This window comes from Varanus komodoensis, unplaced genomic scaffold (assembly GCF_004798865.1).
Source record: "Varanus komodoensis strain SLA01 unplaced genomic scaffold, ASM479886v1 scaffold12, whole genome shotgun sequence".
In the NCBI taxonomy this organism is placed as follows: Eukaryota; Metazoa; Chordata; class Lepidosauria; order Squamata; family Varanidae; genus Varanus; species Varanus komodoensis.
In genome coordinates this window covers 17,295,398-17,323,171 of record NW_025335349.1, presented here as the reverse complement: position 1 = coordinate 17,323,171, position 27,774 = coordinate 17,295,398, and the positions used below count along the sequence as shown (strand labels likewise).

Here is a 27,774-nt window from a genome sequence, read left to right as displayed (position 1 = left end):
GTTCTCCCACAAATATTTTATCTCTGGAGAAAATAACCTTAATGCAGTTTGGGATACTGTTAAGCCGTAACCAATTTCCTCTTACAATTAGAGGAGAACAGCAGAATGGGAAAGACTAGAGAACTCTTCAGGAAAACTGGAGATATCAAAGGAACATTCCATGCAAAGATCAGCATGATAAAGGACAAAAATGGCAGGGACCTAAGAGAGGCAGAAGAGATTAAGAAGAGGTGGCAAGAAGACACAGAAGAACTATACAAGAAACATCTCAAATGTCCCTAATTACCATGATGGTGTGGTCACTGATCTTGAGCCAGACATCCTGGAGTGTGAAGTCAAATGGTCCCTAGGAAGCCTTGGCATCAAAAAAGCTAGTGGAGGTGACGGTATTCCAGCTGAGCCACTCAAAGACAATGCAGTTAAACTACTACACTCAATACGCCAGCAAATTTGAAAAATTCAACAGTGACCACAGATTTGGAAAAGGTTCATTAATGTTCCAAACTCAATGAAAGGCAGTGCCAAAGAATGTTCAAACTACTCAATCATTGTGCTCATTTCACTTGCTAGCAGAGTTTTGCTCAAAATCCTACAAGCTAGGCTTCAGCAGTATGTGAACCAAGAACTACCAGAAGTACAAACTGGGTTTTGAAGAGGCAGATACCAAATTTTCAACATATGCTAGATCATGGAGAAAGCTAGGAAGTTCCAGAAAAACATCTACTTCTTTACTAACTTTGATTGTATGGATCATAACAAATTGTGGCAAGTTCTTAAAGAGATGGGAGTACCAGACCATCTTATTTGTCTCTTGAAAAACCTGTATAAGGGTCAAGAAGCAACATTTAGAACTGGACATGGAACAACTGAAATTGAGAAAGGGGTATGAAAGGGCTGTATATTGTCACCCTGCTTATTTTACTTTACTTATATGCAGAGTTCATCATGCAAAATGCTGGGCTGGATGAATCACAAGCTGGAATTAAGATTGTTGGGAGAAATAACCTCAGATATGCAGATAATACCACTCTAATGGCAGAAAATGAACTAAAGAGCCTCACTGAGGGTGAAAGAAGAGAGTGCAAAAGTTTGCTTGAAACTCAGATGACATGATCTTAGTTTTTTTAATGCTGATTCTATCACTTCCTGGGAAATAGATGGGGGGAAAATGGAAGTGACAGATTTTATTTTCTTGGGCTCCAAGATCACCGCAGATGGGGACTGCAGCCAAGAAATTAAAAGATACTTGCTCCTGGGGAGGAAAGCCATGGCAAATCTAAACAGCATACTAAAAAGCAGAGACATCACATTGCCAACAAAAGTTCGTGTAGTCAAAGCTATTGTTTTCCCTGTTATGTATGGCTGTGAGAGTTGGACCATAAGGAAGGCTGAGCGCTGAAGAATTGATGCTTTTGAAATGTGTAGGAGAAGACTCTTGAGAGTCCCTTGGACTGCAAAGAAAGCAAATCAGACAATCTTAAAGGAAGTTAACCCTGACTATTCTTTAGAAGGACAGGTACTGACGCTGAAGGGTCAAATACTTTGGGCCACTTAATGAGAAGGAAGGACTCATTGGAAAAGACCCTGATGTTGGTAAAGATTGAAGCAAAAGGAGAAGGGGATGCAGAGGATGAGATGGTTAGATAGTGTCACTGATGCATTGTGTCAGGATCAGGGCCTGAGTAACTCTGCAAGTGCTTGCAGAACAAGTAGCACCTTTGTGGGTACTTGCAAGGACCACTTGTGGAGCATTTAGGCAATGCAGCTGGAGACCCTGAAGACCAGAATAAATGGCTTCCCTGCACTGTTGCTCCTTGCCACAGCAATGCAGGTGTCCTGGTGACTACTTTTGCTCTGGCCCCTGCTTCACTATGCCTTTTCCCAGTTTGTTTCTGCCTTTTTCAAGTCTGTTCCTGCTTCACTCCAGCTAGCACTCCTGCTCTTCCCATCTTTCTTCTAAGTAGACACTGCTTCACTCCAGCCTGCTACAACCCTTGCATCAACATCTCTCTGGTAAACTGACTTTGGAACTGTGCTCTGAGTTTCTCTCTCTCTCTCTCTGTGCATACCGAACTCAGACTGCTTTCATCCATGCCTTTGACCTGGACTAGCTGACTTGCGCCAAGCCTCTGGCCCATAGTGAGCCCTGGACTCAGCTCGAGCTCGTGCCCTGGACCTGGCATTCTGCCCCTCCTTGCCTCCACACAATGAACATGAATGTGGGTGATTTCCAGTAGACAGTGGAGGCCAGGAGACCCAGGCATGCTGTGATCCATGGGGTCGCGAAGAGTCGGGCATGACTTTGCAGCTGAACAACAGAGAGAGAGAGCGAGCGAGCGCGTGCAAGAGTGCATGGTACTGTAACTGGCTGAACTAAGTCTTTGGCCATTATAACTGTGATGGTGAGCTTTCATGTCTTCTTCCTTCACACTTTCAGGTTTGTAATTGTTCTGTTGAAATGATGGCTTTAAAAATAAAGAGTTTGCTTGTTTAAAGTTTGCTCCCAGTTTTGCATCTTGATTGGATGAAATTAGTTACTCTACCTCTTACAAGGAACATCCTGCCTACACCATCCGGTTCTTTCATATTAGATAGCTATTTCATTTATTATTGAAAGAGCTGTTGAGGAATATGCTCACTTTAAAGCATTAGCTATAATTTCCTGTGTTGCAGTGTTGATTACATGACATTTCCAAGTAATACCTGATTACTGAGATTCTCATTTACATTGATGTTTTATATGTATGATTATGTATATAATCTGATTTAAGTTATGATCTAGTATAATTTGAACTAGTCATTGGAAATTGACTGTTCTTGATTGGCTTTTAGTTTATTTGCTTATCTTCTGTGTTGAGTTTCTAAATGATTCTGATAAACTAGCTGCATATGTCTAGCTTATTTAACATCTTGTAAGTTAGGTCATACTTGGCTCCCAGAGTATATGTCCTGCATAAGGAACAGGAATGGAGCAAACCATCACCACAAGCAATTTGTTGTGAGGTTGAGGTTTATACGCATACAGTGGATCACAAATAAGCCAGTTCATGTTTTTGCATTCTACAGCTTTGTAAAAAATGCATGCTGAAGATATGTCTTGAATGAAAATGAATTTGTGTTGATATGTTAAATATGCACATTGGGCTTGCTTTATTTGAACTAATTGCAAGTAAATGAATGAAATGAACTGGTTTCAGTGGGCAGTTAGGTTTTTATTCTGATGCTTTTTTGAAAAAGTAATTTATATAACGAGAGTTATCTTTTCTTTATTGCAGGGATGGTCGGATGCTATTTGACTACTTAGCAGACAAGCATGGTGTATGTATTGGTCATTAAATCTGTGTCATTGAGTTAGATGTTATGTTTTTATCTTGTGATTTCAACTTGGCTTATCAAATTAAATAGCAAATATAAATATGAACAAAGTTCTTCAGGTATGAGAATTGGCTGTTCTTGCAACTAATCAGAATTATGCTTTTAAGACACAATTCTGTGCATATTTAGCTGGGTGGGGAGTGCAAGAGTCGTAGAATTTTTTCTCTGTAGTTGGGGATAAGATTGCATACTTAATTACCCAAACTGGATGAAGGGATACTTTGGGATGGGGAGCTGGATGTCAGGAATCAATGCCTCATCCCTTAAATTATGCCAGGAACGTAATTACACCTGCCTCATGTCACACACTTTTTCCTTTGTGCTGAAGAGAAGCTCATAGTGTTGTGCCTCCTTCTGGCTAGCTATCCTGTAAGTTATTGGTGGTTGGGGAGGGTGGGGCCATTTGGGAAACTTTGGCTCTCCTGGTAGTCCTTCAGGCCTGAATTTCTGTTCTCCTGTATTAGAAGGATACAGGAGAAGGAATGCTTGCTTGTGCAGAATAGCTGGTGGGGGGGTGGTGTTGACTTTTGTTTGACTGTGCTATTGGATATTTTAATGGTCTATTTGCTTAAGTAAGCCTAGCCTTGCAAATAAGTCCAAAAATGTTTTTAGCCCAAAACTTTTCAGTTGTCTGCCTACAAACATTGATAAAAATTAAATCTCAGTAGTTCTTTTATCTGTAGACCTTTTAAAATAGTATGTTCTGGAGTTACAAAATTAAAAAGAGGAAAAAATGCAAAACATATTTTTTGAAGGGACAAAATGCTGTTTCAGAGAAACTTGATAAATGTTATAAAGGGGCTTCTCAATGGTGATCCCCTGTACAAGTTCTGGAATATCAAAGAGAGATCAAATGATTCCCATTAAAAACCCCTTTAAAAACCTGTATCAATACTTTGACATTTTTACTTGGGGTAATCATACACAGTCTTGCAAGTCCCTCATACCAAAGTAGTGTCCTGACTTTTTTTTAAGAATGCTGCAGCATCTGCAGTAAATAGGAGCAGCCAGTTAAGAGTTCACTTCACAGTCTTCTATCTGATTCTGCTTCATGCTTAAAAGAAAATAGTTTCTTCTGGAGAGTGACTACACTGGCAGAACACAGAGAATTCACTGAAATGTCAGCTTCATTTACTGAGCTTTGGTTGGGTCCTTTTTGATTCGCTTATCTCAGCCAGACAAATTCTGGCTTTGAAACCTACTGGATTGAAGTTAAATTTGCAGTGAAATCTGTGTGTGTTTCTTCAAGGGTAAATTGGGGCATCTGTTTCACCTAGTTGCTGGAGAAATTCTTTCTACCAGTAGTGGCCTACTTATTTCTAATAAGTAATGATTTCTTATTTTGATCAATTTCTAATGATCATAGCTCATTCTTTGTCTTCATGTAATTAAAGCTCATTTGACTTTTCCATCAATGCTTGTCATTTTAGCAGTGTAACACCAGGCATAAACATCCAATGAAATGAAGTGGTAGATTAGTTTATCAGCATAGGTGAGATTTAGTATGTTTAGCTGTTCCGCCATGTTAAAAAATGCTTTATGATAAAAGAAAACAAAAGCAATAACATCTCAGAAGGAGTTATAGTCTAGGCTGCTTCCTGCTCTACTGCTTTTATGGAGAACTCAAAAATTACTCTCCACCTTCCATCTGAAGCAGTACAGCCCATTCTGTGACCTCAGAACTCTGCTACCTCATTCCTAATTAGTTCTGCCTGTTTAGACCAGACTTAACTCTAAAGTAATCAGTTGAAACATTTTCTTGATGTATTTGTCTGGGTTGTTTTTTCAGTTTAGGCAAGAGTATTTGGATACAATCTATAGGTATGCTAAATTCCAGTATGAATGTGGCAACTATTCAGGAGCAGCAGAATACCTGTACCTGTTTAGAGTGTTGGTGAGTATTAACTAATTTTTATCTCATACTTCTAAATGTTTGTCTAGGGCCTGTTCATAGTTCTAGAACTGGACTTCATATGAATCTGCCTTTAATTTTGAGAGTGTTAATTTCAATATCCTTCTCAGAGATTTTTTTCTGGTAAAATTTATTTGTTTTCCATGTCTAAACAATATCAAGAGCAGGCTAGCCTTTCTGTTCAGTTTCTGAAAGTGCCTGGTGCCCTTGTAAGAATATACTTCATATGTGTGGTGCTGCTTCTCTATCTCTGGAATATTCATCCTTCAAAAGCTTATCTTTTTTAGTCACTCTTGACTTTTAGAACATTAGAGAATATTCCATGATTATATAGGCCTTTAGTTATTGGAGAGCGGCAGACAGGCTCTTTTTAGTGTTTTTAGGGAATGTAGCTTATTGCATTATTTTTGTTTTTTGGACCTGTTTTACTTTTATTGCTGTATCTGTAATATAAGGCACTTCAAGATGCCATTTGACAGGCAATAGGGCTTCTAGGGATTTTTTTTTAAACTCAAATGTACTAATATGTAAAGTTAGTGTTTAGGAACACAACACTAGTAAGATGTTCACAGATAAAACAATGTTCACTTATAAGTGGTTCTTGACAATTTTGTCAGACTTCACTTGTATATTATGAAGAAGTCATGGTCATGTGCTCTGGAAACAGTTCACACCAAAAGCAACTTAGTTGTTGCAGAGTAATCAGTTTAACTTAGTATAAGTTAGTATAATTTTGCATAACCTAAATGGATTATGGTGACAAACTTAACAACACATCAGAGAGATGATTCAGTGTACTATGAGTTCATTGTGATCAACAACTGAGGTTCTTCTCTAAAAAACAGGATGACAACAGTGGAAGTCTTCTCTCTGTCTCCTTAACTATGGGAATGCTCTTTTTGTTGCGGTCTGTTTGGTGCCAGCACAGTCATTTAGCACCACGTTAAGGTTTTTCTCTGCTTTCCAGGCATTCGACAGCTCATGAAGTGGTGCCTCAGGTTTTCTTCTTTTTTTAATCAGGTCTTAGTATTTTTATTAATAGTTTTTACCTTCATTTCACACTGTTCTTCAATACTCAAGGATTCGACATGCTCTGAACTAGTTGGAGAGCTTGGGCTATAGGTCTATACAGAAATTCAATGAATGATTATTCATATTAATTGCTAGTCTGTATGTGTCAAGGGTATATTTTTTAAGAAAAGATCTAGTATTACATTGCTCCTACCATGGTAAATGTATTTGTAGCTGGCTAAATAAACATTTTATTTAAAGAAATGGAAACTTATGTTTGGTAAAATCCATATAACTGAAACTACTCTAGCATATCCTTCACTGAAAATAGATTTAGCAGTGCTAAATTGAGCTGTATGGAAGTAAGCCAAAATAGGAAGTGTACGTTTTGTCAGCTGAGCTCTTTTACTCTAAAGTCAAGTGAACTAGAATTTTCCCCGTGGACGTTTAAAATGTGTATGTTTCTAATATATAAGGCTTCTGCGGTGTATGAAAGGGATTATTTTATATGCTTATCAAATTTTAATCACACTGATCTTTGTGCACAATGTTCAGTATGACAAATCTTTCTCCTTTGGGACTGAAGCACCGTTCATACCACGGTGGCAACTTAGAACTACTATTTGTTCTGGTAGTGAAAAGCTTGTGGGGAAAAATGCAGTAAGGACAGAGAGATTCATTATTTGTGGAATGGTTGGTTTCCAGTACTATCTTTTCACATTATTTTCATTCCAGTGTCTTTTAGAATTTGGCTAATATTCTGTAAATTATAAAAAGATGATCAAATATGGTACTGTTGCTGGGTTGGCATGAAACTTGTTTGAGCAAAATTCTTAATTCTTCAAGCATAATTTTTTTTTTTAAAAGAAGTGCTTTGGAAGAAGCCCTGAAAGAACCTATTTAATAGATGAAACTAGAAAGATACTCTTTCAATGACTTCGTGTAGTTCAGCTCTGTTTCACCTTAAAGTGACTCTGGAACTATCCTTACTTGAAATGAGCTTAACTACTAGTAGTGGGGTAAATAAGAGGTGGTGGTCTGCATTATATTTTGCTTAATTCAGTGCTCTTTCTCCTTTGTTGTGTATGCAGACTGTTAGAGGAAAGCATATAGATACATTGAAAGATCTCTTACGAAGTTGTAACAATGCTTGTTGGAACTGCACAATTTTTCGTCTGTTGAATAAGGATATCCTGAGCTGAAATTATATAAAGGTCATAATGTCCATAACCATCTTTGTTAAAACAGTCTGTGCAAGCCATTGCTTTTAGTGGCCTGGTTTTTGTCTAGATTTTCCTCATTTTGATTAGTAGAGGTTTTCAGTAGAGTTGGTGGTTTTACTAGTTAAGTTTTAAACCCTTTAAATTAGTGCGTGAAACCCCAAGCTACATTGAAGTATTGTGGATGAAGGAATTCTTATTGCTTGCATTGAAAGTCTTGTGCAGAAGCTGCAGCTGCCAATTCTCCAGGCTTCTCTGGGTTTTTTTAATCTCCAGCTGAATCTCCTTGGAAATGCCTACTGCTGATTGTTTCCTTGAAAATCAAAACTGATTTGCTAAATGAAACACAGCTCATTTTCCCAAAATTGTGGAGCAAGCATGTCAGTGGCATATTTTCTCTCTACTGGTGCCAGCGAGTCTCTAATCAAAATGTTTGACCTAGAGAAATATTAAATTATTGTGGTTCTTGTAATTGGATTCACTTATTTAAAACAGGTTCCATCAACAGATAGAAATGCTTTGAGTTCACTTTGGGGAAAGCTGGCATCTGAAATTCTGTTGCAAAACTGGGAGGCCGCCATGGAGGACCTTACAAGGCTGAAAGAGACAATTGATAATAATGTGAGTGTAATTTTGATCATGTACTGACATATCTAATCTTGGACTTGCAAGAGCTGCTTTATTAGTAAATATTTAATATTTTTTCTTTGCATTTACATTTAAATGCTATTCAAGTCTTTCATTTCAGGTAATGTTTAAAAGGTCTAATAAGCTAAACAAGTTTTAATGAGCTAAATTAGCTAATGAGTTGATTTCACCTAGGTTTAGGGAAGATTGAAGTCTAGTTTTCAGAAGTAGAACAGTAAGTAGCTCAGTATCATGGTTGTCAAAATTTATGTAGCAACAAGTACATTTTGGGACTTAACTCTGTTCCATATTATTCTTGTTCTTATGGTGACATTTGGATCTTGTTAGTATGGAAATATGCCAACATGCAGTGTGTAAGTAGTAATCTGCTTCTGCTAGAACCAAATAGAGATGAGGATAGCACTGCAGTGAAGAGTGCAATAAGACATGTGAAAACATAGTTCACTAGAATGTATGCTCAACAAATAGGAAGTTACATATTACCAAAAAGAGTTTATACCCATCTAGCACTATGACATTTATTCCACTTCTAAGTACATGATGAAGGGAATACTATCAGAGTTTTGTAGAAAGTGAATAGCACATGTTGTATTTGTACTTCTGTTGATCAAGGTAAAGAAATTGAAATAATTTACACTAATTATATAAAGCATCCAATAGAAAATTAGTGTTAAATAAAGGCTATCAGAGGTAGATTATCATTTTCAAGAGAGACAAGATCTTTGACATTTGATAGATGATGGACAGTTAATGCCAGGTGGTCATTCTGGTGAATAAAGAAGAAGGACAAGGCGCACTTACGAAAGCAACTTTGCATCACCTTTCCCCTTATGTTGCTGTGAGATATCCACAACTGGAAGATTTTGTAGAATGCAGATGTGGCAGGCAATCAGATTGAACAGGTCCTGCCACTTTGGAAGAGATTTACTGTCAGTATGACATTTTGGTAATAATATCTCTGAAAATGCCAGATTGATTTTGCTTTCTTTAACTATATTTCTAATGTTTCCTTAATTGAAACAATAAAAAAGAATATGCTGTGCTACCATATTGGTGTTAATTCTAACCTTTTTGATCAATAACATAATGGCACTTTACTGCAACATACATGAGTTCATTTAAGTATTTAAGCACATAAGTTTTTCCTATCAATGAACTGGTTGCTGAACCTTTTCTTTCCAGCAGAGTTGTATTTAGTGTGTTTTGCTTGACTCTCTCCTTATTGATACTTCTTCCTTATACTCCTTCAGAGTCCAGCACCACATATCAGAGTCATATATTTGGTCTATATAGTTCATGAAAGTTTATGATGGATTGGATCCAGATTCAGTTTCTGTAAATGGGAACTTTCCCTTAGTGGAGTTCTACTCAGGACCAGCTAAAGCTGGACAAATTTTTGCCAATTTCACCTTCTCTCTGCAGCCCAAGCACCAGCTCACCCACACTGTAGAGTAGATTTTCAGGGACAGGACATGGATGCTGCAGGAAGAAAAATTGTTTTGTTAACCATTTCCCTATTTTCTAGGCTTAATCAAAACTTTTCTGTGAATGGAATAAGCTATTCTGCTCACAGGATTCAAGAAATTTACTGACAATGTCACTCCAGGGTTTTATGGTGTAGTCTTTCACTGCCTGAATCTAGAATCTTTTGTCATGTCAAACTTTTATTGGTCAAGAAAAAAAAATGAAGCATACTAAATATGGGATGTCTTACACACAAAATGTGTTGCTTTACTGCTGAGCTGTAAAGCCTTTCCCAACTTTGTCATGCCAACTTTGTTTTTCCTCTGCTGTGTAATAAAGGTATTAGTGCCAATGGACCCCACGTCTCCTAGAGTAGCATTTGTGATAGAACAGCCAACAAGATTTGTATATCTACTGTTCTGCAGAAATGTTATATCTTGCGGGCAGAGAAGGCACTGAAATGATCAGTGGTAATAGCAATTTTCTCTGGCTGGCTTGGGAAAAACAAGGAGCTTAGCCATGTAGCAGCTGGCTTGGGCCTTATTCTTTGCTGTTTTTTGCCTATTAACACTTTGAGACCAGAGAAATGATCTCCCATGACCGCACAAGCATGGGAAAGTTGGTGGTGATAGAATTTCCTGTAGGTTTCTGGCAATTTGTTTGGCTTATCAGCTTCTGCAGGTTTGTCACCATTTTTTCCATGCCTTGGGTGTTAACATGGTCCAGGAAATAAGTTTTTAAAATTCAGCTTGGATCATAAAGTTCAGTAATGGCTGCATTTCAGTTTTCTCTGAAGTTCCTGTATATAATCTTGCCCTAGCATATATTAGGGACTCAAAAAACTTTCAGTGGAGCTAATGAAATGAATTGTACTCCATGTTGGGTGATAGTATACTATCTTTGTTTTATGAAATTTTACAGAACAAATGTATCCATCCCTTCCTTCTCTCTGATGTACCCGTCCCCTTCCCAGGCCTCTCAGGAGGATTAGAGGACTTTCCAGAATTATATGGGATGGGGCAGAGAGATGCTATATGGAAGAGATTTCCTGTTGGCAATTTAAGTTAACTTAAGTTGTAGCCCTGTCTATGGCTAGACAGGAAAAACAAATACGACAACTCCCAGGATTCTCCAGCTGCTATGCATGACTTGGGAATGCTGGGAGTTGTAAGCCTTTTTTTGTAAGCTAATATGATTGCACTGTTAGCTTATAGTCTTTAAACAGCAGTAAATATTAACTGTTCAGTAAGATATATTTCTGTTTTTCAGTCTGTCAGCTCTCCACTCCAGTCTCTTCAGCAGAGAACATGGTTCATTCATTGGTCCCTCTTCGTTTTCTTCAACCATCCTAAAGGCAGAGATAACATCATCGATCTCTTTCTCTATCAGCCCCAGTGAGTTGTGTTGTACCTGCAAAAGCGGGGGCAAGGGGGTGAGAGAAGACATAGTAATAATCTAGATTGCTATTCTGGGAATGGTAAAAGTTCTCTCAAACTACCAGGAGTCACTGTACCTTGCCATCTTTCTGAAGCCCCAGGAATAAAATAATTCTTTTGGACATCCAAATTTGAAGCTGTCTTCAAAGTGCTGTGCATAATGAAGGTTGGGGATATAAGTTTCCATTGGCCTACAGACTTTCTAAGCATCAGCACATAATGTTGTGGACTCCTGAAATTAAATGTGCTACCATATGCATACCACAATTTTTGTTGTATACTCATGCATACAAATAAAGTCTTGAAGTCAATGAAATGTAAATAAGCCTGCATAGGATCAGGATAAATGGCCATCAAGTTCCACCACGATCATCATCATTGATTTAGTATACCATCCAATAGTTTAAGTTCACTGGGCTGTTTACAATAACAATACTATGTAAAATACAGATAACAATAAAAATATAAAAATAGATTATAAAATATAAAAGCCAAACTTAAAATCTACAGCAGCCTTCATAAACTAACTTGCAATACCTGTTAAGCAGCTGTCATTATGCCCAAGTGCAATATTAAAGCTAATTAGATACCCTGTTTTAGAAAGCAGTTTTTGGCAGTCTAGTACTAAAACATTACTTTTGGCTCCAGGTAGGCCTCAGTGGGAAACTTGTTCCATGGCTGGGAGGCTGTCACTGAGAAGGTCCTTATTCTTATTGCTACTAATGAGGGTAGCTGTTGAAGGCAGGCCTCAGTTAGGGACTCTTACTGCTATTAAGGACATCAGTGGTAGATTGATTGTACTGATAAGAACTCTTGACAAAACTGAAAGTTGCTAATTCAAAGCACTTTCCTTAAAAAGCTAGCTATGTGATTAGCAATTTGGTGTTTGGTCTGCTAAATTTGGTCCTTTTTAGAGTGCTACAATGTTGCAGATTTTGAAGGAATGAATATTACAGGTACAATCCTTTCAGTAGCAAATGTCATAAACTTGGAAGCAACATTACTTCATAGCTAATTTCATCTGTGCTTACCGTCATCTCTAATATTGTATTACATTTAAAGTTACCAAAGATTTAAGAGTACAGACTATCCATTTCATTGAAATTGGGTAATGATGTAAGTGTTGCATGAGGTAATGCACTGATTCATCGCTATGGTCTACTGTGTGTCAAGGACATATGATTCATCAGTTGTAGCCATTAATACAGACCATGCAAGTAATATTTGCGAATTCATCTCTAGATTAAACTGAAATTGGACTGCTCAAAGTAGTGGTGGCAAACTTTTGTTGTAAGATTTTAATTTAAGGTTGCACCCATTTTTATCTGTGCGATCTGTTTGGTGCCAGCACAGTCATTTAGCACCAGGTTAAGGTTTTCCTCTGCTTTCCAGGCATTCGACAGCTCATGAAGTGGTGCCTCAGGTTTTCTTATTTTTTTAATCAGGTCTTAGTATTTTTATTAATTGTTTTTAACTTCATTTCACACTGTTGTTCAATAGTCAAGGATTCGACATGCTCTGAACTAGTCGGAGAGCTTGGGCTATTGCTCTGTACAGAAATTTAATGAATGATTTGCACTGAACATTATTTTTATATGATGAAACCTATTTTCTGCAATACATCATTCTCTTAAAATACTCTTACGATTTGTAGGGTCTGGATTTGTGTGAAATTATTTGTATATTGTGTTTACCTGGTATGCAATTCATAACCTCTGTTTGGTTGATGAAATAGGGTTAAATGGTGTGTAGCACATTAAGTTTGTGCCAGTGCAGCAATATTTACTCCATTTCCAGCAACTTTTAGCATTGACGTTTATAATGCAATGCTACAGATTTAAATAACTTGATGTTCCCATTCAGAAATAGCATATCCTGATTTTAAGTTTAGAACATGTGGAAATGTGAATGAAATATCCCCACCTTAGCTAGGTAACTCTAACATTTATAATCTGTACTTGAAATTGTGAAATAAGAACTGTGCAAACCAATAGCTCTGTGGCAAATTATTCTGTTAAAAGCTAAACTGTAAGTGTTCACAAGTGAAGAATGTTTGAATATAAATGAAATGTCACTATCCTCCAGAATAAATTTAAAGAAGAGCACTATGGTGGTTGAAAGGATGGAAACCAAAGCATATGGGTGGTTGGCAGAGAAAACTAAACTATACCAGAGAGGGTAGTTGACCAGCCAGTTCCATGTTTCTTTCAGCTTGCTTGAACTGTACTGTCTACATGGTTTCTAAAGCTATGCAACCATTACGAAGTGGGGAGGAGAAGTGAGATCCCCCCCCCAAAAAAAACTCTGCCAAAAACAAGATGTATTCAGATGCCTAGAAACATGGCTAACATTTGAATTTCACTATTCTGCATAATGTGGGAGGTAATCCCCCCCCTGCACATACACTTTTCTCAGTGAAGCTATGAAAAAGATTTGTGCAAATCCACCCATTGAATTAGAGACCAAATTTCTGCCATCCCAACACAACTCTCTAGCTTCTTCATGAAATAAAGACTTTTTCTGGCTCTAGGGAATTTATCTTTGCAGTGATCTCTTATGACATAATATCAAAATGGCCCTTATTCAGCAGGGATTAAAATACTAGCAAAAGTTTTGTAGTAAAAGTTGTAGAAATACTCAGGGTTCAAAGTTTAACAGTTCAAGAAATGAGACTCATTATCCTGCTAGAGATATGGCTATCATTCTCCTTTTTGCTGTGCTCCCAGTGCTGTGGAGGTCTAGGAAGCAAGGCGCCTTCTTCTTGTAGCTTGTACTTTTTTTCCTCAGATTTCTGCTTTTCAGTCTAAATAGTCTGTTTGTTTAGGTACCTTAATGCAATCCAGACGATGTGCCCACATATTCTTCGGTATCTGACTACAGCAGTGATAACAAACAAAGATGTTCGAAAACGTAGGCAAGTGTTGAAGGACTTAGTCAAGGTTATTCAGCAGGTAAGGAATTAAATTCAATAAAGTGAGATATATCTCATATGTCCAGGCCCAGTTTAATTTTTTATGAGTTCCATATATATAAGAAACAAAACTGATTACAGGTACCAGGATACCAGTAAATCCATCTTGCATGCTTTCTAGTATATCTCTATGAAACTGCTGGGTGAGAACTGGAGGCTTGGGCTGAGCTGCTGGCACAATGCTGATTCCCAGCTCTGTTTGCTTTCTATTGTCAAATCTGAGTAAACAAAATAAAACTTTGAACTGGCACTTGAGGGCAGTTTTGGATTGAAAGAAGGTGGTACAGGAGGCCAGAAGATAAGATCATCTTTGACTAATGTACTGATACCATTGATTACTAACTTGTTTCTGGGGTTCATACATAGTGCTGGTCTTACACTCTCCTGTAGAAGGTAGATCATTAAATTGGGAATCAGAAATTCCTATCTGCCTATTGTAAATGCAGGTGATTTACGGTTGATCTTCTACAATTTGCCAAAAAACTCTGTTTTAGCAGTGTCATCTGAAGCATGACAGGGTATTTTTGGTTTTGGGGATTCAGATCATGGAGTAGTAGCCTATCAAGAAAAGTCTGTCTGGTCCCTTCTCTGTTCACATTCACAAATACAGTGAAGACTATGGTTTCAGTAATTATTTTAGTAGGATCTTCTGTAAGAATATGCATGCAAATGCTTTTGATGTCTTATGTCACTATGGTTTCCAAAGTGGTACCAGTGTGCCCAGACACAGTTCTGTCAAGGGCTATAGGGCACCTCATCCATCCTAACCTGTATTTCTTAAAATTTGGTTTGCTTTTTTGTAATAGATAGGATAATGGCTTCAGCACATGCTTTATTTGGTTCTCCAAAACTGTTTTAGTGTTTTGGAAGGGAATAGAGCATTCTCTTCCTAGGCCACCATCCTAGGTTACTCATGTAATGGATGTCTGTGTAATTTCTTGCATGCAAAAGTCAACATCTCCTAAACATTGAATATCTGGTGATGGTGAGAAACATTAACCAATATAGAACTTCCAGTTCTTGAATGAGGATTTTTAAGTGCATCTTATATAGAGTCTCACAAATGGTTCTAGTTGCTATTGCTATAGACCACTTCAATAATATAAACTTTTGGGGGTCCTGTTTGGGGTTATTTACTTAAATACCCACTCTTCAATACACAGGAATCTTACACCTACAAGGACCCAATAACAGAGTTTGTAGAATGCTTTTATGTGAACTTTGACTTCGATGGAGCACAGAAAAAACTGAGAGAATGTGAATCGGTAAGATTCTTCTAGGAAGTTCAGTCTTAAATAGAAGTCTGTAAGTGGTCATCAGCATAATGAAATAACCTCTGAACTGATAAACTCATTTCTGGGGAGTGGGATGGGTAAGATGGAAATCCAAAGATCAAGAGTCAAAGAGACTGAAGAAAGCTGAATAGAAGCACTCCATACTGCTGTATTACCTTGAGTCCTCATTAAGTGCAGGGGTACTTAAACGTCTGAAATTATTTTTTCTGCAGTTCCCATTAGTGTTTGTAGCACTAATACATTGATACATAAAAATAGACATGTGACAGCTGATAACTTGCTCAGAATGGTGATCAAAATTTTGGGGGTCTTTGCTAATGAAGTAGAGCTGTAACATGTTTCCAATCCAAGGTACCCTGACTATTAGGTAAATCTGGAAATGGGGCACTTGTTCACCTCCCTTGTAAAACAGAAGACTGAGATTTGTGTCCCAAATGGTTAGATCTGCTCCCAGCCTAACTAGAAAGATTAAATTTGGTATGTATGCAGCTAAAGAAACCCTCTTAAAATAAAAGTTTGGATACGAGAATCATATAAGATTCCCCTAGAAAGAAAACAAGAAGTAGATTCCAAAATGATTATGGTGTTTCCAGACTACCCAAACATTTGAAATTTGTCCATTTCCGTAATTCAAGGAACTCTGATTACTAAAAACTTAAAAATGGGATACTTCTTGCCCCTTATACTCATTTGCATCATGAAACTTGCCTCCTAATGAAAGCTAGCATTAGATACAGTGTGCTACATATAAATTGTAATTTTGAATTAGCTTAAGGAAAAAGAGCAAATTTCCAAGTGCTTCACAATCCTAACTTCCTTGTGCTGTCCTTGCCAACTACATTTTCTTGCAGGTCCTTGTGAATGACTTCTTCTTGGTAGCATGTCTCGAAGACTTCATTGAGAATGCTCGCCTCTTTATATTTGAGACTTTCTGCCGCATTCATCAGTGTATCAGCATAAAGTAAGAAAGCTAGAAGCATAATAAGGAAAATTCTTCATTTCATAGTCATACAAATGATATTGTGAAGTAGCTGAATTAAAAGCAAAATAATAGCACAGTAAAATTAGAAGATAATTGTAGTTTTAAAACTTTATCTGTATATACGTTAGAGTCCGGTTAATACTTGATTTGAAATATACCTTTAATGAAAATAAATCTAGTGGGAATACATAGAGGAAATAGCTTCTAGAGGACATTTACCTTGATGCTCCTATTCTTCTAATTTTCAGGTAAATCTTTGTAATGGTTACTAACACAAGGCCTGCTGTTGCTCCTGTCTTGTCCTCTTATCTCAGATGATTGTGATTTGCTAGACATAGTCAAAGGGTATTACTGTGGCCCAGCTTTTCAAAATATTTTTACTAAAGTGTGTGCCATCAGATACAGACAGTTAAGGAATTGTGTGTGGTATTGGTAGAAAGAGATTCCCAAGTCTCCTTGAATGTGGTGGCTTTAGAGCTTTAAAATTGGAAAATCTCAGAACCAGGGTTCCTGAAGGTTTTTAACTTTCACCTTGTTGTTTTAAATTTTCCTAAATGAATCTGTATGAGAGCCTGAATATGGGAATTTCAAATCTTTTACCTGTCAATACAAGGAAAATACAAAGTATTTACAAATGTTGCCACGCCATGCTTACCTGATATGATCAAATTAGAAGTGTACTAGTTTTTGTATATTAGATCAGTGTCTTTAAACAAAACTGATGCTGTTACATGTACAAATGCTACTGTTTTGGGAAAGAAACATGAGTGCACTCTAGGAAAGGAAAGGTTATTTGACTGGTTTATTTTGCTTGGTCATTCTAACACGTAGTCCTTGCCTGGTAAACTTGTTTTCAATATTTACACAAAACTTAACACTGAAGTTGGATAAAAAGGGGTGGGAGAGACCATACCAGCTGCCTTGACTTCCTTGCAAAAAGAAAATGGCAAGTTATAAATTTAACATTAATAATAAAACACCCTTTTCAGTCTGATGTCCCTGTCTGGAATTAGATTCCCATCATATCAATCCAACAGTGTCTTGCAACATGTAGGAGTTTGGGAAGGTTGTACCAGGTTGTACAAAGCTACAGTAAAGAAACATATCCAACATGCTAAAACAAATTTAAGCTTTCTGTTTAAGACTGGTTTCTGAAGAACTTTAGGGAACATGTAGAAACTTTAAACAATTTGTTATGCTGTCATTATTTTATATTAACAAAAATATAGTTTAAAACATAAATTAATTTGGATGGGGAGATGAATTCCAGATGTAGTGTAAAAAGTTCTTACTTCCATATAATCTGATATTAAATATACAAAAAGATTTTAAAGACATTTGGGCTTGTAATGGTTATAAGCTAGTAATATAGGAAAGATCCCAACTCATAACTTTTGAATTAGAATACTATCTAGGGTGGTACCAAGATATAATTTTTTGTTCTTCCCCTCCATATTCCAGCACAGCCACCATAGAATTTAAAATAATAACATTCACAACATAGACATTACTATGAAAAGGTTAGTTTGGCTGCTGCTATTTATCTGTAAATGATACCAATAGTAAATGTAAACAGTCTCTACATAATGTAGACATTACTGGAGAAAATACTGCTTTTTTCCAAGTACCAAATGGTGCTGTGTAAGTATTGTGTAACTGCAGTGACCCTGTGGAACAGTAGAAACAGATACGTGCTGTTCACCCAGAAACTTGAGTAAAGGGAATGGTCTGGCATAGGAGATCTTAGGTTCCTGTTCTTGTTGTTGTCTTAATTTTTTGTGAAGCTGTTTGTTTTTATAAGGATAGTAAGACACAGTGATCTAGGGTGGAAAATTTTCATGATTCCAGAAAATTTCCCAGAGCTTTCTATTTTGATTGTAGATTTTTTTTGATCCATAAGTGTTTTAGAAATCATCAATAGATGTGGATTGCAAATGCAAGATTCGGCATGGAAATTAAATATTTTCTTGTGATTTATCTGTAACAAGTATGTAAAAGAATTAGAGATTAGAGTCCTGGGGGTACAGGGGAGAAGTCAGATTTTTCCCCCAAGAACAGTTTTTCCTTTTATCTGAAAAACTGAACACCTTTAGATTAAATAATTTATTCATCATTCTGAAAAAATAAAAGAGAAAGCGCATACATATTACACCCAGCTTTTACTACACCCAAAGAATTTTCTATACTATGTAATAGGTCTTTTTATACAAAGACTGAAGTCTGCAGGGATTTCTTGATCCCCCTCTGTATGATTCCCAGAATAGCTATTTCTTCTATTATTCATTAGATTTATTGATCAAATGTATATTTTACTGAAAAAAATGTTTAGGAATGCTCAAAAGTCATGCTCAGAATTCCAACATGCATGGAAAGACCATATTGTAAAAGAAAATATATATTATTGGTTTTGTATTGCAGAGTCCTGTGTTTCTGGACTTGTTTTAGCTGGATGCTGAAGTGCCTAATGTAGTTCTAATCTTAAATGAACATGTGAATGAAACACTAAGTTCTCCCGCTATTGTTACCAGATGCCATAAAACACATGTAGTTTATTCCAAGTATTTTCCTTTAAAAAGCAAAAACTTAAGGACCTATATCTATAGTTTGATGCCACAATTTTTAATAAAGGTTCCCAATTAGGCATCACCATTATGATCAGCTCAGCTAGTAATTACTGCCAGGACAACACAGTTCCTATGGTGTGGCTGTGGGATTAAGACCACCTCTAGAGACAGCCTTTCAAAATGTCTATTAAAAGAAATTATTTCCAAAAGAGAATAAAATGTCTCTCTTTTGTCTTTTCTAGCTGAATGAATTCTTAATTACTGTTCCTTAAAAGCAGGTTTTTCTAAACACCATCCCACAAACTGGATCAAGTTTAGCAATTTCTCTAAACAGGTTTTCATCTGCCTTAACTTATTCCTGTTTCTTCTGGCTTCTAAAATCTGTCTTCTAAAATGATGCAGATGTTTCAGGGAATGCATGCTGAAGTTCCCTCTGGTCAGACATAAAATTCAAATCTAAAATAAATTTGAATCATAACTTGCTGAGTTCATTAAAATCATGTTTAGTATAGTTTATTAAAGCATGTATCTAGACAATGTACCGAGTTTACTTTTTAAACTTGTTGATTGCAATGATAACTTTATGAGCAAAGGCTGTCCTAAAGCAGCAAGCTAACATTTGATTTGTAAAGAGCACTAAATAAATATTGCATATTTCTCAGTGTTTCCCATTTACAGAAGTTTTAAATTTATAGAGAAAATGCATATATCATTGACTGGCCTGTGTGTTAAAGTTATAAATGGAACTAAGAAGTAGTGCCAATAAAACTGAAAGTGCTGCAAAACTTGTAGAAGACTTGAAATAGCTGATTGCTTATGAGTATATCATACCATTTTTTGGCTTGCTAAAATTAATTAGTGCAGATGTCACTAAGCTAGTATATTCCATTTGGGTTAGACTACAACTTATAGCCTCCCCAGCCAGGCCTGCCAACACATCTGGAGGACCAAGTAGGAAGTGCATGAATTAGTATGTTAACAATGTTTCAGTTACTTTTATTTCCTTTAAACATTTATGCATGTAAAGGAGGTATATGCTACTGCCTTAAACTTTGAACAAGTGGTCTAATAAAAATCTGAATAATACAGCATTTAAATCATATTAAGTATTCTTTAATTTTTCATCAAATATTTCAGTTTATGTATTTGTAATTCATAACACAGGACACCTGTTTGGCTTCTTTGTTGAGTTGGTTTGCTAAATCAGATCAGGTCATTTTCTAAAGCAGACTAAAATTTTTCTGATGCAAATGAGGAAAATTTCAGAAAATGTTCTTATTCAGCCTTTTTTGGAAAACCCACCTCATTGGCTAGACTGCATGGCCCACTTCCACCAGGTGAAACTGGACAGTCATCTGAGAGGGATGGTGTAAATTGCTGTCCTGTAACCACGGTAGGGTGGACCCAATGGCCTTCATAGCCCCTTCCAGCTTTAATATTCTGTGATTCTATGAACAAAATTAAGCCATCACTTGTCCACATCCATCATGTGGCAGAAACTGTACACAGGATATAGATGAAGCAAGCAGTAGTTGCCAGAGTTCCAGTAACGCTCTTCCAGGCTTTGACAATCTCAGGAATCACTTGCATTCTGTTTCCTGTCTGGTTCACACTTTCTCCACACAATTTTAAATAGTGAAGGAATGGCTCACATTTGTTCACATATAGGCAGACATGCCATTTGGACTAGCTAGAAGGGTTATATTTAAGAAAAGTTTAATTGATGCAGAATCCAGTAAATGAGAGCTGAGAAAGGAAACCAGTATAGTGAGAAACTGCTCCATTGCTTAATGGCACCTTTAGCCTTTTTAGCCAAAGACACTTGCTGTAAAGTCCTCTGGTGTGCTTTCCAAATAGAATTTGTTCTGTTCTTACATAATGATGCTACTTTAGATACATGCCCCTGAATTGTAGCTTACACCCTAATTTCCAAAGAGCCATTCATTCATAAGACTTTCAGAAGTTGGCACACAAGAATCCATCATCAGTTCTGTTTTCTCAGATGGAAAACTGGCAGTTGAGTCAGTACTGCTCTGTTGTGTAGTATGCATATTTAGTGTTAGATAATCATACTACTAAATGTTAGTAGTATATTGTGAGCCAGGCTACATTTCAGCCTATCATTTATCAGTTTCAGCTGAAAGTCTGCAAGTGTATTTCTCTTAAGACAGGCAACCAGAAAATAAATTAGCTGGACTTCAGTTGTGGGTAGTCAGAGATTGCACTGGGGAGTGATTAAAATAGACTCCAGTGTTGCACATTGGCCAAGTTTCAGATAAAAACAGTGGACATTACTGAAACCTAGAAGCCAAGGGTAGAATAAGATTTATAATTCTCCAGTGAATGAAACAGCAAAGGAAATGCCATCTGTGGATTGCCTGTTGACAGGACAGCAGATTTGCTTCTTGCCTAATTCTGTAAAGAATACGAAATTGGGATAAAGTGACATCCTTAAAAGAGTGACTCATATGTTAAAACTTGTGTCAGACTCGCATATCTTGGGAACAAGTGGTTTGAAAGAGCACATTGAAATGCCTAGAGCTTTATTGCTAATTGAGTTAAAATGAAACTCCCTGGAACTGTTACTTCACCAAAAGCCAGATGGACATTTGGCAAATGAGAAGTGGCTTAGATGGCCCTTTTCTAGACAGACTGTGTGTGTGTGTCTGTCTGTCTGTCTGTCTGTCTGTCTCCTAGTGTTGTGAGGAAATTGTCTGGTTACCTAACCAAATCTAATTTTGTTCAGTATGTGGAATATGTAGTTCTTTTATAATCCTCATTGGCCATTTCCTATATAAATTTCAACTGTTAGAACCAGTGTAACATCTGATGTGGTTTTAAATAGTGTACATAAAAACACTTCTTAGTCATAATGGTTCTTAAGTGGTCAGATTATTATAGGAGTGGGCAGAAGATAGATTGGGAACTACTTGGAGATTTCCAACAAAGAAGCGAGGATTTCTGCTTTCAGTTATTTAATGATTTCATTAACATTATGAAATTCCTCCCTGCCCCTAAACTATACAGCAGAAATGAGAAACATTGAGATAACCAGGAATGGATATTTGGTGGAAGGACTGTGAGCTACAGTTAGTTCTGGCACTCAGAGCATATCATTGGATTCACAGTTCTTTCATTCAAAATCTACTTTATGCACCAGGTTCCTCTCTGTGATCTTAGGGTTGTGATTACAAATAAATACCCAAATCTAAATTCTGCTTCCTGGATTATAGCTTGTTATACCTCCTTGCCTTCTTTCCTATGAGTAGCCCTTGATTTTCTACTGTTGTGCAAATATTGTTAAGCACATGCGTCATCAATAGGTCTTAAATCTAGTGAATATTTGCAAACTGTTATTACAAGCAGCAAGATTACAGTATGTCAACTAGGCACTCTCATGGTGAATTTAAAGGTCTCTTGCATGCATGTTAGATGTGTTTTAGTTGAAACTTCCTGAACCAGGTGCCCTCCAGATGAGTTGGGATACAACCCCCAGAATCCTTTCTGCTAGCATGATCTGTAATTCCAGGTATCTGTAGGGCATCAGGTTGGTAGAAGGTTGGTATTGTGTGCCTTCTAAACAATTTCAAAATAAACCGTATTGTGATGCTAGGGCACAATTGAAAACAATGCTGTAACTGTGATATACATAGCTGTTTAGCATATTATCTAATTCCAGTGTTTACAAGTACAGACATGCAAATATCAAGACCAGAACATACATTTTATTGAATGTCTTCTCTTTCTCCCCCTCCCATCCCAGTATGCTGGCAGATAAGTTAAATATGACCCCCGAAGAAGCTGAACGATGGATTGTGAATTTAATCCGTAATGCAAGACTGGATGCCAGAATAGATTCAAAATTGGTAAGCTCTATAGTATGTTGTATAGCAAAATCTGATCTGTTAAGGGAAACTCCTAAAACTCATTTCTAGCTGTAACAGAATATCTTTTCAAACTGCATACATAGTTCATGGCTTCAAATGAACTAGTATATAGTTAGTTAACATATAGTTAAGTATAATATATAATTAAGTGTTTCTCTGGAATTCTTGGTTATGCTTAGATCAGCTAAAAAAAAGTAAAATCTCGCCTTCTCATATTCGCAAATATATTGTATGCTAAGACATAGCAGGATACAGAAGACCACATAGGAAGTTCATCTTTTGTAGAAGTATTGAGCCATGGATCTGGCATATAAATTATGGCAGATGAATAGTGAAGTATCAAGTGAGTTGCAGGCTGAAATATCTCGACTGTCACAAGTTGCCTGCTCCTGTTTAACATGTTCAAGTCCCAAAGTGTTGGTTGGGTTATAACTGAGATTACCAATGTTGCACTTTCCTACCTATTGAACCAGGCTGGAGCTGAAAAGGTGCTGCAACAGGAATATGGTTGGCAGCAAAGTAAGCCCTCTTGGAGGTTGTAAGGGGCATGGAAGAATCAAATTTTGTGCTGCGTACTTTACCATTTTCCTAGTAGCACTTTACACTCTCAAATTACCAAAACGCTAGACTTTCTGGGTTTAAACAGGGGATGGATCTGACAACTGGTAAAAGTTCTGACTTTGTTAGTGTGTTTACAAAGTTGGCAGCACTTGTCCCACTTGTAAACACTTGCACCCTTGGTTAGCATTGACACATAGAATGGAATAACTTTTTTTTCGCTATATATTTATATCCTGCCTTTTTTCCTTCAAGGAAGTCAAGGTGGCATACATAATCCTCCTCCTAAATCTTATCCTCACAAGAAGCCTGTGAGGATTCTTTAGAGGCAGTGAATGGCTGAGTGGGGAGTGGAACCCAGATCTGCTGAGTCTCAGTCCAACACTTTTACTGTTAATAGCACACTGGCTCTCTATTGACTTTTACAGATCTAGGTTACAGATCTTACCTAGAGGTCACAAAATACCCTGTAAATCCTGCTTAGTGACTGCAAGCATAAAATAAAGATATACCACTCTTGATTGTAAAATGTATTCTATGTGCAGCTTGCCCAGCTTTTGAACTAAGATTTTTTTTTTCTTTTTTAGGGTCATGTTGTTATGGGGAACAATGCAGTATCACCTTATCAGCAAGTGATTGAAAAAACCAAAAGCTTGTCTTTCCGAAGTCAGATGTTAGCTATGAATATTGAGAAAAAACTGAACCAGGGCAGTAGGGCTGAGGTAAGTAGAAGCAGTCCGGTCAATATATTGTCCATCCAATTAGAACTCTCAGAAATGGAAAACAGTGAGATGGCTTTCTGTATTAAGGCTTTATCTAATTACAGCATTTATATCTATTTACTTATTCAAATAAATTGTAGGAATATATTTAGGGAAATAGATTGAGAATCAAATTTATATTTCTCAAACGTTAACTCATATACACATAGCTAAATATTTCCACTGAATAGTGTGCTTGTTGCTCTGTCCAAAAGTAAATGTTAACATGTTTTTGTATAATACTTGGTTTCAAGTCATATTAGCTCAGAGTGAAGTAATTGAATTCTGATCTCCAAATTTCTTTTCTTTTAAGGCACCTAACTGGGCTGCTCAAGACTCTAGTTTCTACTGAAATACTTCCAGGGAAGAAAGACAACTTCCATTTGATAAGGACTTCAATTATGTACTGTTCTGAAGAATTAATAATTATGTGAACTTAGCAGCACATTATGATTTGAATAAATTTGGCTACTTTTAATTTACTGGTTGTCTATCTTTAATACTTCGTGTTGCTTGGACTGTGAATGTGAACACTGAAGGTTGAAATGAGACCAGTGGTTTGTGTGTCCTTTCAACACATATATATGCTCTTCTCTTGTGATATTTCCAAATTATAAAGCTTCTGTCAACATCTCACATTCTGTAAATATGTCACAAAAATTCACTGCCGTAAGATGGAAAAGTATTTGGCGTAGCATCTGTTGCCATTATAGGTTTTAGATTGTGTGTGATTATTGTCCCCATACCTTTAAAGGAAGACTAAAAATGCTGGGAAAGAATAGAATTGATAAACTATATTTTACGTAAAGTGGAGGTAGTTAAATCAGTGGATGTAAAGAGTGCAGGTAGATTATTCAGGGAAAGTATGATACACTAAATAATGTGTGGAACTCTTTCTTGTATTCTTATACTGAGTACTACCACAAATAGGAATGTCTGTGTAGCATAGAAGTATAAATGAAAGATAAATTTGTCAATAATACATTTGATAAATTGCAACTGTTGGTTTGAAGGCATGGTGCTGCAGAATCCTGCCTGCTTCAAACTACAACACTGCATATAGCATAACTCTGGCAGAGCATGCGGCTTGGCATTTGGAGAGTTTCAAGTTCAGTCCCAGCTGCTATGAGTTAAAAGAAGCTTGTATATCAGGACTTTAGAAAGAGCTCTACCTGACAACTTGGGAGTAAACAATAATGGTCTTGATGGGTCAGTCACCTGATCATATTTAAAATAATCATATGCAAATGACTAATACTTTCATTTACAGATGTCAAGAGCTACTGTCTGACCGTACATGCCAAGCTTAGACTGACCTTTGTTTTAAACTGTTGTGGAGCTGGTACTTGAATGAAGGCTTCTGTATGGTAGAACCAGAGCAGGTCCTGCATTTTTAAATTGGTCTCTGCCTTCTATTAGTACATTTCCAGGTGAAGCATTCTGGAGCATACATCCTTTCCATTATTACAGGTCTCTTTAAAAGTAATTTACAATTATGCAAACAGTTTGCATTTGTTGGGTCAGCGTGTAGCTATTAACTTAGTTTTGTCAGTATAATCGATGCCAAGTGCTATGATATAAAGTTTTCCAGTATCCTCATCTAGTAAAATGATCAGACCCTAATCATATTTATTATAATCCTAGAAACCATTGCTTGATTTCCTGTTCCTAATATTTTTCACATTCTAAATCTACTGTTCTGGACATCCTTTAGCCAGTTTGGATAGGTTGTATGCTCAAATTAAAACTAATGTCTGAACTGTCTCTAAATGCCTTTGCATATGCAAGAATCAAATGGAAGAGGACATGGATGTAATTAAAGATAAAAAAAGATGCAACTTAATGTATACAGTTGCATGCAGGGACACACAGGACACTTGATAGAACTGGAACTAGGTGGATATTTTATGTTTATATTCATGCAACAAGAAGATTATGCTTTAAACTGGGGGAATTGAACTAACTAGCTCAGGCTATGAAACAGATAATGCAAGTATTAAAACTTCAATTGCCAATTGGGTCTTTAGGAAATTTTATTTTTAAAAAATATAGATGTAATATTTTTCCAATCTTGGTGCATCTGCAGGCCTGCAGAATATAATTTTTATCATGATTTGAAGAGTCATGTTGCTTAGAAGGTGCTTTATAACTTGTTCATGAGTGATTTGCCTTTGTGGATAAGCAGTGAGGTGGCCACATTTGCAGATATTACAAATTATTTACATGTTGAAAACCCAGATGGGACTGAAAGACTAACAGGATGTCATCAAAACAGCAAATGTTCAGTAGTTCAATGAAAGTTCAGAGTAATGCATTTTAGGATTCCCCTCTCTTCCAACACACATCTTTATATATACCTTGATGGAGTCTGAGCTGGCAATGAATGATCAGGAAACAAATCTTAAGACTGAGATGGGTAATTCAAGGAAAACCTAGAGCAAGTATGCAGTAGCTGCAAAAAAGTTTTAAGAAAGGGATTGAAAATAAAACAACCAGTAACATAATATAAATATTATGCAAATCTTGTATTTGAGTGGCTGTGCCCAGTAACTGCTGCCCCATTTCAGAAAGATTATTTCAGCTTGGATGTTTAATAGTTTTACAGTCCACTATTTGAATAAAGCTTAGCATTAAGTGAAAGTATAGTCTAAACAGTGCAACTTAAAATAAATTACTGTTAAAAGTATAAAATCTGGTCTGGTTACACACAGTAAGCTTGCAACATATTGGTTGTAACTGCATACTATGGATGTATGCCAAATAAAGGGGGTGAAGACATGAAAAATACTGCTGTCAAATAAGATTTTTTTAAAGTAATGTTTCTTTGGGGGTATGATATACTGCAATAAAACAGACCGTGTCCATCCACAGGGATGTCAATTATATGGAACCAAGCCTATTATATAACTCCAAAATAAGCACTAGAGCAATTTGGCTTAATAGTTACATCACTGCTTGATAACAGTCAGCAAAAGTGCTCTTGTATAATAACTTGCAGGGGTTTTTAAAATACAGATTAAACTGGAAAGCTTGTAAACACTGCCAACATATTTGCCCGATCAAAAAGCTCATTTCTGAAAAACAAATATTCACCCTGTAATGCTGAGTTTAACAAAAAAAAGTTCAAGTTTTAAGTTAATAAAAATGGCAAATTTTCACAGTTCTTCCTTTTTGATCCTCATTTGGGGCAAATTAACAAGAGGGAAGCACTATACCACCTCCCCTCATTTTTTCCCTGTCATATGCAATGGCAAATGGAGTATTAACTGTGTGAATAGTTTTGAGGCCCAAGAGGGGCTTATGGTGCATAAGAAAGACTAGCTATGCAAAACTTACTGATTCATTCACCATGAATAACCCATGAATGAAATGTCTTATGCATTTTAATAGCTTTAAATTTCACCTCTGCCATTTCAAATGTGGTGTGGTTTTAGCATTTGCTCATTTTATGAGTTTACAGCTGAGCATGCATGCATACTAAATAAGGGGAAAACCCTTACAGTCTGCTCTTCTGCTCTGGCCAGATAGCCTGAATCTCCCCTTCTTTGCTGGGCCTTAGCCAGCTGATCCTTCCTGCAGATCTTTATTGTACCCTTTTGCGCAGAAAAGCAGTTCCAGAACAAATATAGCAACCATCTAGTTTATCCACATAAAACCCAGTAGCTTGATTTCTTTTACAATATAATTGAA

The 27,774-nt window shown here is 36.7% G+C and overlaps 1 protein-coding gene across 1 annotated transcript in view; it reads left to right on the top strand.

Annotated features, from left to right (window-relative positions):
• Positions 1-24,566, top strand: part of EIF3E (eukaryotic translation initiation factor 3 subunit E) — a 30,818-nt gene extending 6,252 nt beyond the window's left edge. The window contains exons 4-13 of the mRNA XM_044421782.1: positions 3,276-3,318; positions 5,165-5,269; positions 8,014-8,139; positions 10,900-11,024; positions 13,891-14,017; positions 15,201-15,302; positions 16,184-16,293; positions 22,642-22,744; positions 23,911-24,045; positions 24,398-24,566. Of these exons, the coding sequence (XP_044277717.1) occupies positions 3,276-3,318; positions 5,165-5,269; positions 8,014-8,139; positions 10,900-11,024; positions 13,891-14,017; positions 15,201-15,302; positions 16,184-16,293; positions 22,642-22,744; positions 23,911-24,045; positions 24,398-24,436 (1,015 nt within the window). The 3' untranslated portion in view covers positions 24,437-24,566. The remainder of the gene's footprint in view (positions 1-3,275; positions 3,319-5,164; positions 5,270-8,013; positions 8,140-10,899; positions 11,025-13,890; positions 14,018-15,200; positions 15,303-16,183; positions 16,294-22,641; positions 22,745-23,910; positions 24,046-24,397) is intronic.
• The last annotated feature ends 3,208 nt before the right edge of the window (positions 24,567-27,774 follow it).